Raw genomic sequence first — 12,858 nt, forward strand, 5'->3', positions numbered from 1 at the left:
CAAAATAAAATGTGCACCATAGTCCGACTGGAGTTTTTGACATGTATTATCTTGTGATGAGAATAACCACCTGCAATAAGAATGTCTTTACTGTAAGAATAGTATTTTGTAGAGAAATTAGTGCTTACAAATGAATACATTCCAGAAATACAGGTGGCTTTTTATTAACTTTTGGTTTGAAACATGATGCATAGATGTATCCAGTACTCTGCACAGAGGTCTGTTTGACCTGTTATAAAAGTATTTTTCATTTTTAAAATATTTAAGTGCTATTTCATTTTAAAAGTCCCGTTTCATTTCAGTTCAGTTTTTCTGAACACATGCCTTTCCTTCATGCAGACATGTTTCACTTGAGATTAATGAACAATATTGAAACTTGGATAAGTAGTAGCCAACAGAGTTATGTTTGAAGACACCGTGGGCTGGATTCTCGCACCTGCAAACGCGTCTGGTGCCGGGGCGGAGAATCCATTTCCGCGCACGGAATCGGGACCAGTGGTGGTTTCCCGATTCTCCGGGCTCCGAAAACACGGAGTGTACGTATCCCCTACCTGTGGCCATTGCTGGAGGCTCGCCCGCCATTCTCCGGCCCCGACCAGCCGAAGTCCTGACGATGTGGATCTAACATGGCCCCAGCCGTTCGGGATACTCGCGTGGCGGCTGCAGACTCAGTCCGCGGCCACCATGGTCGGGGGTTGGCCGATCATCTTAAGTTTCAGTTGCATGAAATGCACTATTTTGTCTGTTTGCCACAGCAGAAAAGATCAGATATTATAAAGTTACTCTGTAATTTTGTAATTAACGTATACATGGGTATTATTTAAGGTGTAATTTTCTACTGGTTTAAATAGTTATCTGAGTTAACTGGACTATCAAGCTTTGTTGGGTTTCACTGTCCTCTCCCAAAACAACCCACTGCTCCCAAGACTACTCAGAACAGCAAAGATGAACCCAGGGTTCTTTTCTCCGCCACTGACTGTCTTTATAAAATGTCTATGCCCCCTTCCAACTTCCCCTCCAACAATGTGTGAGAAACTCATGGACTCCTTTGTCAGTAAGATTGAGACCATCCATTCACCAATAGGGATGGAGAATAACTGCTGGCCTTCCAGTCATGTACTTAACACCTTCACCCCCTCTGCTCTACACTTGCCAGTAAAACCAAATCTCTCAACCTCACCCCTCCCATTTCTGTATGAATGGTTCTTTTTAAATTATGGTTGAAATCACACCCTGGACGTCAAGCAATCAATCTCAATCTCTCTATTTACAATGAATGATCTTATCTGTAGTTTTTGGAATGATTGTTTTGCAATTGCCCCCTGGCATTTGCCATTCTCTGTGGATCCTCCCATTTCTTTAAATTGACTATATGCCATGCATGTCAGCCTTGTTTCAGTGGTAGTCTTCTTGCCTCCTGTGTCAAAATACCTTCGGTGGGATTCTCCGTTTCTGAGACTAAGTATTGATCCCAACGCAGAATTCGTGGACTTCCACGACAGCAAAACTGCTGCCAGGCCTGGACCGATTCTGCTACTGTTAAGTGGCTATCACTGGCGCCACGTGGAACACAATCGATTCTAATAAGAAATGGTGCTGGATTCACCGGTTGTGCGATTGACACTCAGGAGGCTGACAAGCTGCAGCCGCATATGCACACTTCACTCCCCATATACACAGCATCCCATCCAACAAGATGGCAGCAAGGAGAACAGCGCTGAGATTTGCTGATGCTGAACTGGAGACCCTCTTGGACACGGTGAAGGAGAGGAGGATGGCCCTGTACCCAGGCCCGGGAAGGAGGCTGCCAGCTGCTGCCGTTCATGCCTGGGCACAGGTGACAGAGGCAGGCGGTGGACAGCATCTTCCGGACCCGTCAGCAATGCCATAAAAAACTGCACAACCTCCTCAGGGCAGCCAGGGTGAATAGGCAGCACTGTCACTAGCGTCAACCCACATCTTGCACACTCGTAACCCAAACCCTGCACCACGTGCCGGTACCCATACTGGCCACTGAGGCCACCAGCTATCTACCCCCTGGGCTGCATGAGTCTGACTGTCTCACACTGTAGTTTTCTGTCTCCAACCCCTCCCAGGAGAAGGCCGCGCACAACCACTGGGAGGGGAGAAGACAGGAGGGGGATAGCTGTCCCCAACACCCTCCAGCATCTCAGAAACACTCACCTCGGTTGGGCACTTTAGTGAAGAGGCTCCTGTGACACACTCTGGTGCGCATCACACAGCTGATCTGGTACAGCAGGTGGAGGTAGAAGCACCTGAGGGGCGGATGGTCAGAGAGCGGGCCATTCGCAGGGACTAGCTGCCATCCAAACGGGTTTCAGGCTTCTGGAACAAACAGTCCCAACAATTGTGCAGATGCAGTCGCAGAGCCAGGGACTACATGAGAGGTCGTCGGCGAGCATCCAGCACCTGCTGGTACAGTTGGAGGAGTCCAACCACGTGCCGCAGCAGGATGTGGTGCCAACCAGTGCGTGCCACCCAGGCCAACAACGCACATGTGGCGTCCGCTGTGGAGGCATTGGGGGCGATGGTTTCGGCTATGGATCAGCACGTCCAAGGCCTAGGGCATTCTGTGCAGGCGTTGGCCGAGGCCCAGGACAGTGTTGCTGACTCACACCTGCAAATCGCATTGGCATTCCTGAGCGTGGCCCAGTCACAGCAGGCCATGGCTGGGAACGCAGCGGCATTGCCCAGGCAGTGGCCAATGTGGCGCAGACACACAGGGAGGTAGCCCAGTCACAGAGGGAGATGATGCAGTCATTGGCTGATGTGACATAAACCTTCAGGGTGGTGGCACTGTCGCAGTGTGATATGGCACAGTCTCAGACAAAGCACTCTTTTTGCTCCATGGTCACGGGTTTGCGGACCCTGGGCGAGACCGGAGCGGACCTCCAGGACTGGCAGCACCAGGTGGCAGGGGAGCCTCAGGGGATAGCTCCCGTCGCATCCCAGCCCCGTGGAGTAGACCCTAGGGCCGTCGGGCACCCCGAGGAGGAGGAAGTGATGGGGCTGTGCTGGTGACTCTTGCAGGGAAGGTGCTGGAACACCACTGTACCTCGGATCCCGCTGCCTCCTATTCCTGGAGTGGGGCAGCATCACGCTACTCGGGCAGCAGCTGGACCCATCCAGGCCCGATCGCCCAGAAGACGCCGCCAACGGGGACCCTGGTCACAGGGCAGGCATCACAGCAGGCGGCAACACCAACGCCATATCCATTCGCGTATTGCCCTCTGTAATTGTTCTGTATTTGTTTCCCCGGCGCCCAAATGTATATTTACCCCCCCACAAACAGATGCCTACTTATGTGCTAAAAACAATACTGCCAATTGTACAGAGCTGCTGTTGTTGAGCCAGCACATAATACCCTACCAGTTATTTTATTCTAACTTATTTTTTTGTTGTTTGTTTTGTTTTTTGTGCATGTTCCCTTCTCTTCTATGTATATATATGTATTCTATTTTGTGTACATAACGGTAAATATATTTTACTCAAAAACCCAATAAAAAGATTTATAAAAAAAGGAATCACAGCAGGCCACCTCTACTCCTGCTATACTGTCTGGGGAACCTGAGCCACTTCTACTCCTGCTGTACTGTCTGGGGAACCTTAGCATAGGGCTAGGAAGTTAGACACTAGTTAAGTTGGCATGGGTACAGGGCAGTTTAGTTATAGGGGCTAGGGCACAAATCTGTTACTATTTCTTCACATTAAAGACCTGTTACCACTGTTACAGCCTGTCTCGGTCCTCTGTCACATGTGTGTGAGGGGTGGGCTGGCCTGGCACCCCCACCCCGTAATACGGCAGGTATGCACCTTGGAGGGAGTTACAGGCGGGGAATAGCGGGGAGGGGGGTTGACCCCAGCCAGTCACCCCCTCCCCTGAAGACGATCAGAGTGTCCCATGCATGGTGGCCCTTGCGCACACTTCTTGCAGCCTCTCGTGCCTGTCTGGGCCCTATGTCCTGCCCATCCTCCCCCCTACTCCGCATCCTCCTTATTAAACGAGGCCTGCTGTTCGTCCACCTCGTCCAGCACGTCACCCATCTGCTGCGCGATGTTGCGGAGGACACAGGCCACCACGATGCGGGCAACCCTCTCACCATCATACTGGAATGCCCCTCGAGAGTGGTCCAGGCACCTGAACCACAGCTTCCGAAGCACGGCACAATCATGAACCTTGTCACTGAATGGGTGTCGTTGTTGTGGGTCTCCACATTGGTCTGTGGCCTCTGGATAGATGTCCTCAGTGATGAATGGAGTGGATAACCCCTGTCACCCAGGAGCCAACCTCCCATCCGGGGTGGGAGGGGGGGGGCATCTTGAACATGCCAGGAATTCTTGAGTGTGCCAGGATGAAGGTGTCGTGCACACTGCCTGGGTATTGGGCTTGGAGGCGAATGATGCACAGCTGATGGTCACATATCAGCTGCACATTCATCAAGTGGTACCCTTTTTAGTTTGTGTAGAGCGGCCTGTCATCTGCAGGTGCTCACAGGGGACATGCATCCCATCGATCACCCCCGGGGCATGACGATGACCCTTGCTGCCTGTGCGTCTTGTTGGGCTCAGTCCACATTGAAGTGAGCGGCCTGGGTATATCGGGCCTCCATGACGGGCCGGATACACCTGTGCACCGAGGTTTGTGAGATCCTGGACCGGTCCCCACTCGCTGTCTGAAAGGAACCCGTCGTGTAAATATTCAGGGCGACCGTCACCTTGAAGGTCACCAGAAGCGGGTGTCCTCCCCATACCCCGCAGTGCCAGTTGTGCTGTCATCTGGCAGATATGTCGCCCTGTCTCTCTGCTCATTCTGGAGTTTTCGATGGCATGCCCGGTCCGGCAGATCCTCGAATAACAGGCGGTGCCAGTACACACGTGACCTCATGCAGCGCCTCCTTGGCACCTCCTCCTCCTCAGCCTGTTGGGTTGCTCGCTCTCCATCCTGGGCGCCTGCCTCCTGTTCCTTTGCAACACGCTCTGCTGCTGCACTCTCCGCTGCTGCACTCTCCGCTGCTGCACTCTCCGCTGCTGCACTCTCCGCTGCTGCACTCTCCGCTGCTGCACTCTCCGCTGCTGCACTCTCCGCTGCTGCACTCTCCGCTGCTGCACTCTCCGCTGCTGCACTCTCCGCTGCTGCACTCTCCGCTGCTGCACTCTCCGCTGCTGCACTCTCCGCTGCTGCACTCTCCGCTGCTGCACACTCCGCTGCTGCACTCTCCGCTGCTGCACTCTCCGCTGCTGCACTCTCCGCTGCTGCACTCTCCGCTGCTGCACACTCCGCTGCTGCACTCTCCGCTGCTGCACTCTCTGCTGGCTGCACTCTCTGCTGGCTGCACTCTCTGCTGGCTGCACTCTCTGCTGGCTGCACTCTCTGCTGGCTGCACTCTCTGCTGGCTGCACTCTCTGCTGGCTGCACTCTCTGCTGGCTGCACTCTCTGCTGGCTACTCTCTGCTGGCTGCGCTCTCTGCTGGCTGCGCTCTCTGCTGGCTGCACTCTCTGCTGCTGCAGCTTCCTCCTCCACGAGCAGCTCCAGCTTATGTAGCCGCATGGCATCCCCCAGGGCTGTGGCAATGAGCAGGAAGGCCACTATTGCTGGTTGAATTCCAATATCCATTTTCTGCAGGGGGTGAAAGGCTGATATGTTAGCATGGTGCGACCTCCCCTCCCGCCCAAATAGGTCCACCGGGTGACATGGTGGCCCCGTTTGACAGTGCGGATTCTGCCCCTGCATGATGCCTGACCCCGTCGATGCCGGCACCGTGGGGGGCCTCTGGCACTGGTCCCATCCCTGCTGCCCGGGGTACTATTGGCTGGCACTGCCCTCACCAGCTGTATGCACTGTGGCCCCCCTGTAGGGGCTACTGTGGGTGTTGACCTGTGGGTGGCGGCCGGGTGGATTGGAGGGGATGTGGCAGAGGTGCGGGGGCACCCGTACAGCCGGTGTCGCTCTGCAGGGGTCAAGGTTACCGATCAATAGGTGCGCAACAAGATGGCTGTGGTAATGGCCCATGCCTGGACTCCGCCCCAATCACCTCGGCCCCCCCTGTCACCCCCTCCCCCGGCCCTAGCAGGGCCCCCCCAGCCCGGCCAGTGTCTGACCCAGCAGCCCACAGTCGTTCATCTCCAGGTCCTACCTCCCCACTCTCTCCTTCATCAGCCATGTTGCTAGTTTCATGACTTTTAAAAGCACAAGTGAACTGCGCCGTCTGGAACTCGGGCCAGCGGGGGAGGAGAATCTTGGAGGCCTGGAGAATACCGGGTCAGGCCGGCTAATGATACGAAAACGGTGTTTACTGTTCTGGTACACATTGACGTTGCTGTCGAGGTGATGGAGAATTGCGATTTGGCGTCAAATTGGCGCCCCTGCGAATTTGCCGTTGAAACCGATTTTCCGCCCAATTGTGTGTCGCAACTTCGGCATCGGCCAACGGAGAATCCCGCCCCTTGGGTTATTCGTTGATCTGCATAATATTTATACCGTGTTAAACGCCATTCTTTATTAGTGCTATTTGAGGGACCTGTGTGTAAATTCTTTGCTGCTTTTCTGTACATTACAACAGTGCCAAGGTATTTAATGGCTGTGAAGCACCCTGGGACATCCTGAGGTGGTGACGTAGGCACTTGCCTCCACTTCATTCATAATGAACAGAAAAAAATTAAGCAACATCTGTGAGCATTAATGTAAATAAAATTGCAGGAAGACAAAACTCTGAAGACTACTGTTTCATTATATTCAAATCATTTTGATTAGTCCGAGAATATGTATGCTGGCTTCTAACATGGCCTCATTTGGTATATCTTCCAAAGCAGTTACTTGGGATGAAGAGGAAGCTGCACATCTGAAACGTACTAGCATAGTTTAGTCCTGTTTCGTTGAATTTGAACCTTCCCCCTTAAAATACAGATGTTTGTGATGCTGATGAATAATACCCCAGTGTGCACTTTTTCTATCTGTCATGTAGGAGCAGGAAATCATACAATATCTTGTGTTTATTCTTCATGGAAGCGAATGCAGTTTGATTATTTTATTTTTTACACAATATAATTTAGAGACTGGTGGATAGCCTGCTTGTGTTTTTATCTTCCAGGCTCCAAAGTTCATGCCTGCTTTATCCCAAGAAGAATCACTAATCCATCCTTCAGCACAAATTGCTGACAGATCTCTGGTGAGTAGTGAGAAGTGCAAATAACACCATGAACCTTTTGCCTCCTAGCTAAACACAGTCCATTCTATTGTACTCAAGTCAATCAGAATCCATTGAAAAGCCTAAATGTAAGTAGAATTACAGCCTTGATCTCAGGAATTTGGATGCATTTGTCCCATGATGTTTCTGTCCATTACAACTAATAGTTGAAAAAAATCATGGGGATAATTTCTGACCAAAATTCCCAACTTGTGCACTTGAGACTGCACACAAAGTCCAGATGCATGATTTTGTAAAATTACCTCTACAGATGTCACTTAGAGTGGTGTTTTTAATTAAATATAATTTTCTCCCCTCTGCAAATGGCCACCAATTTCTTTTGTTCTATAATTACTCCGATCATGCCAGCTAATGATATTCAAATGGTGGTTACTGTACGGGTCTGCTCTATTATCAGATCGTATAATGAGTAATAACATAGAATCTCTCTCCAATTGAATACTGGTGGGGTGTCAGTTGAATCTGGAAATCTGAGCATGAGCCAAGGGTACAGTTCCAATCTGGATTTCATCGATGGTGCTACTTGAATATATCATCTGAGTAGCAACTTTGTTAAGGAGATCTGAAGTAGGATTGTTTCATAACCTCTGTTTTTTGTTAGCGTGGCAGGTGTAAAGAAACTTAATGGCCTTATGGTTGAAATGTATTTTCTTTCTATTGTCAGTTTTAATACTTAGAGCGGCTTTATTCCTCCCTGGGAAAGATGTTTGTGTACTGTGCCAGAGCAGCTCGGTGTTTTTTAACATTTTATTAAGGTATTTGTAATTTTATAATAATAACAGCAACAACAACAGTAAATAATGAAACTCCAAATAAAAACATATTGCAAAAATCATCTCCATCCCTAATAAGTCCCTCCTATCCTAAACAGAAAATAGCCCAACTTCCACCCCACCCCCCGCCTTAAAATTTTTAGCCTCTGCTGACGGTTAATTTTCCCTGAAGAAGTTGACAAACGGCTGCCACCTCTGGACGAACCCTAGCATTGACCCTCTTTGGGCGAACTTGATTTTCTTAAGACTGAGAAACCCAGCCATGTCACCAACCAGGAGCAGAATTCTCCGACCCCCCGCAGGGTCGAGGAATCGCCCGGGGCCGGCGTAAATCCCGCCCCCGCCGTGGCCGGAATTCTCCGCCACCCGGGAATCAGCGGGAGCGGGAATTACACCCCGCCGATGGGCCGAAGTCCCGCCGCTGACAGGCCAATCCCGCTGACGTTGTTTAAACCACCTCTGTGCCGGCGGGATTGGCGGCGCGAGCAGGCCGGTGTCCTGGGGGGGCGCGGGCGATCGGACCCCGGGGGGTGCCCCCACGGTGGCCTGGCCTGCGATCGGGGCCCACCGATCGGCGGGCGGGCCAGTGCCATGGGGGCACTCTTTTTCTTCTGTGGCAGAGGCGGAAGAGACCCCCCCTACCACGCATGCGCCAGCGTTGACGTCAGCAGACGAACCATGTTCGAACCGGCGAAGGCCTTTCGGCCAGACCCGGCGGCGGGCGCCAAAGGCTGTTGGCGCCAGTCGGCGTGGCGGAAACCACTCCGGCACAGGCCTAGCCCCTAAAGGTGCGGATTCTCCACACCTTTTGGGGATGCCCGATGCCGGAGTGGTTGATGCCACTCCGCTACGCTGGGACCCCCCCCCGCCCCGCCGGGTGGGGGAGAATCCCGGCCCAGGTCTCCGATTTCGGGAGCTTAGAGTCCCTCCATGCTAGCAATATCCGTCTCTGGGCTACCAGGGAGGCAAAGGCCAAGACATCAGCCTCTGTCGCCCCCTGGACTCCTGAATCGTGCGACACTCCAAAAATCGGCACCTCTGAACTCGGCACCACCCGTGTTTTTAGTACCGTGGACATGGCATCTGCAAAACCCTGCCAGAATCCCTAAGCTACGGCATGCCCAAAACATATGGACATGAGTTGCTATCCCTCCCTCGCACACTTGTTCTCTACCCCAAAAAACATGCTCATCCGGGCCACCGTCATGTGTGCCCGGTGAACTACCTTAAATTGTATCAGGCTGAGCCTGGCACATGATGAGGATGTATTGACTCAATGCATCTGCCCACAGAGCTGCCTCTATCTCTCCCCCTAGCTCATCTTCCCATTTGCCCTTTCGCTCCTCTATCTGAGTTACCTCAGATTCCATGAGTTCTTTGTAGATATCCGATACCTTCCTCTCTCCCACCCCCGTTCTGGAAACTACCCTGTCCTGTATCCCCCGTGGCGCGAGGAGCGGAAAGGTCGAAACCTGCCTTTGCAAAAAATCCCACGCCTGCACATAACTGATTCCGGTTCCTGCTGGCAATTCAAACTTCTTCTGTGAATCCTTCAAACAGGGGAAGCTCTCGTCTATAAATAAATCCCCCATCCTCTCAATCCCTGCTCTCTGCCACCTCCGAAATCCCCCATCCAGCCTTCCTGGTACAAACCAATAATTGTTACAAATTGGAGCCCAGACTGATGCTCCCTCCACTCTCATGTGCTTCCTCCACTGCCCCAGACTCTCAGGGCCGCCACTACCACCGGGCTTGTGGAGTACCGGGCCGGCGAGAACGGCAGAGATGCCGTTATCAATGCCCCCAGACTTGCGTCCTTACACGATGCCACCTCCACTCGCTCCCACACCGAAGCCCACCCTCCCATCGACTACGCTCCAGCAACACTTCCTTCACTCGCGGGGTTTTACCCGCCCACACAAAACCCGAAATCACCTTGTTTGCCCGTTTAAAAAAGGCCCTTGGGATAAAGATGGGGAGGCACTGCAAAACAAACAGAAATCTGTGGAGGACCGTCATTTTCATGGTCTGTACCCTCCCCGCCAGTGACAGCAGGAGCATGTCCCACCTTCTAAAGTCCTCCTTCATTTGCTCTACTAGCCGGGTCAGATTTAGCTTATGTATTGTCTCCCATTCCAGTGCCACCTGGAATCCCAAATAGCAGAAACCCCTCCCACCACTCTAAATGCCAGCTCTCCCAGTCTCCTCTCCTGCCCCCTCGTCTGGATCGCGAACATCTCACTTTTCCCCATATTCAGTTTATACTCCGAAACCTGCCAAATTCCCCTAAGATCCGTATAATCTCCCCCATCACCCTAAAGGGTCAGAAATATACAGGAGCAGGTCGTCAGCGTACAGCGAGACCCTGTCCCCCCCCCCACCCCCAGACCACCCCCTTCCAATCCCTAGATGCTCTTAGCACCATAGCCAGTGGCTCTAGGCCAGGGCAAACAACAGCAGAAGAGGGGGAACCCTTGTGTTGTCCCTCGGTGCAGCTTAAAATAGCCCGACATCAGCCGATTCATGCGTACACTTGCTACTGGTGCCTGGTACAGCAGCCGGACCCAATCAATGAAGCCCTGCCAAAACCCAAACCGTCCTAACACCTCCCACAAATAATTCCATTCCACCCGGTCAAAGGCCTTAGGGCAGAACGGTGGCACAGTGGATTAGCCCTGCTACCTCACGGCGCCGAGGTCCCAGGTTCGATCCCGGCTCTGGGTCACTGTCCATGTGGAGTTTCCACATTCTCCCTGTGTTTGCGTGGGTTTCACCCCGACAACCCAAAAATTTCAGGCGAAGTGGATTGGCCACGCTAAATTGCTCCTTAATTGGAAAAAAAGAATTGGGTACTCTAAATTTATATTTTAAAAAATGGCCTTTTCCACATCCATTGCAAACTACTACCTTCATCTCCCTCCCCTCTGAGGGCATCATGATAACATTTAAGAGACTTCTAACCTTGGCCTTTAGCTGCCTGCCCTTAACAAACCCCGTGTGGTCTTCCTCTATCACATCCGGGACACAGTCTTCTATCCTCGTGGCCAAGATTGTATCCCACAGTTTGGCATCAACATTCAATAGGGAGATTGGCCTGTATGACCTACATAACTCTGGATCCTTCTCCCGCTTCAGGATCAGTGAGATTGAGGCCTGTGATATTGTTGAGGGAAGGACACCCTGCTCCCTTGCCTCATTCAATGCCCTCACCAATAGTGGGCCCAGCATTTCAGAGAACCTCTTGTCAAATTCCAATGGGTAGCCGTCCGGTCCTGGGGCCTTACCCGACTGCATGGCCTCCAGCCCCTCTGCTATTTCTTCAATTCCAATCGGGGCTCCCAACCCCTCCACCAACCCTTCCTCCACTTTCAGAAACTTCAACTCACTCAGGAACTGCCTCATCCCCTGAACCCCAGCTGGGAGTTTCGACTCGTATAGCTGGCTATAAAACTCCTTAAACACCCCATTCACCCGTGCTGGGTCAAAGATAGTGTTCTCTCCTCTGTCCTTCATTCTTCCTATCTCCCTGGCCGCCTCCCTTTTCCTCAGCTGTGTACAAGCATCCTGCTGACCTTTTCTCCATACTCATACATCGCCCCCCCCTCACCTTCCTCGATTGCTCCACCGCCTTCCCTGTAGATAATAGACCAAACTCCATCTGTAGCCTCTGCCGGTCCTTCAATACCCTGCCTCCAGGGCCTCCAGATATCTCCTGTCTACCTGGAGTATTTCTAAAACCACCTTTTCCCTATGGGCCCGTATCGAGATTAGCCCCCCCCCTAACCACTGTCTTCAGCGCTTCCCAAACCGTTGCTGCCGAGACCTCCCCCGTGTCATTTATTTCCAAATAGTTCTGGATGGACTCCCTCATCCGCTAACAGCCCCACGCCCAATCTCCATTGCAGGCACTGAACGCCCTCCTTGCTCACCCGTAAATCCACCCAATGTGGGGCATGGTCCGACACAGCAATCACCGAATACTCGGTATCAGCCACTCGCACCAGTAAAGCCCTGCTCAAAATTTAAAAAATCGATCTGGGAGTATACTTTGTGCACATGGGAGAAAAAAGAAAATTCCTTCACTCTTGGCTGTCCAAACCTCCATGCGTCTACCCCGCCCCCCCCATCTGCTCCATGAACCCCTTTAGTTCCTTCTCCACGAGAGCAGCTCTGTATTAAGGTGATCAGAATTCAGAGAGAGAATTCTAAAATGACTTTTTGTTTATTCTCCCCACCTTCCGTTGTTAGTGTCACCTGGTTGGCACAGATGGGTTTAGAACCTTTCTGAGAAATTGAAGGCTTGTGTCCACAAATCTTTTTTTTAAATATAATTTTTATTGGAATTTTTTACAGAAAATATAAAACATAACGACAAACAATGAAATGCAACAAAATAACCCATAATAACCGTACCACCCCCAGACCGTATCGACGCATGTATCCCATCCCCCACCCCCCCCAACCCCAATGAACAGCAAAAGAACTTCAAAATAAATTTAAATTAAATAAACAAACATAGTCATCGTCCGCCCCCCCCCCACCTTTTCCCTCCCCTCCCCCCCCCCCCCCCCCCCGCCCCCCCTGGGTTGCTGCTGCTACTGTCCCCGTACCCTATCGTTGAGCCAGAAAGTCGAGAAAAGGTTGCCACCGCCCAAAGAACCCTTGTACCGACCCTCTCAGGGCGAATTTGACCTTCTCTAGCTTAATGAAACCCGCCATGTCATTGATCCAGGTCTCCACGCTTGGGGGGTGTCCACAAATCTTAACATACCACATTGCTGAGCCACAGTAAAGGACAGTTTGTCCGTCCAGCTGAATGAACCAAAAGCTAATGATACATGACTCAGATTTTCTAAAA

The 12,858-nt window shown here is 51.9% G+C and overlaps 1 protein-coding gene across 1 annotated transcript in view; it reads left to right on the plus strand.

The window, feature by feature from the left end:
• The window catches only part of eif2b3 (eukaryotic translation initiation factor 2B, subunit 3 gamma), a 161,885-nt gene that overhangs the window by 114,455 nt on the left and 34,572 nt on the right, over positions 1-12,858 (plus strand). Inside the window, exon 9 of the mRNA XM_038794088.1 lies at positions 7,111-7,188. Within this exon, the coding sequence (XP_038650016.1) occupies positions 7,111-7,188 (78 nt within the window). The remainder of the gene's footprint in view (positions 1-7,110; positions 7,189-12,858) is intronic.

Source organism: Scyliorhinus canicula, chromosome 4 (assembly GCF_902713615.1).
Source record: "Scyliorhinus canicula chromosome 4, sScyCan1.1, whole genome shotgun sequence".
In the NCBI taxonomy this organism is placed as follows: Eukaryota; Metazoa; Chordata; class Chondrichthyes; order Carcharhiniformes; family Scyliorhinidae; genus Scyliorhinus; species Scyliorhinus canicula.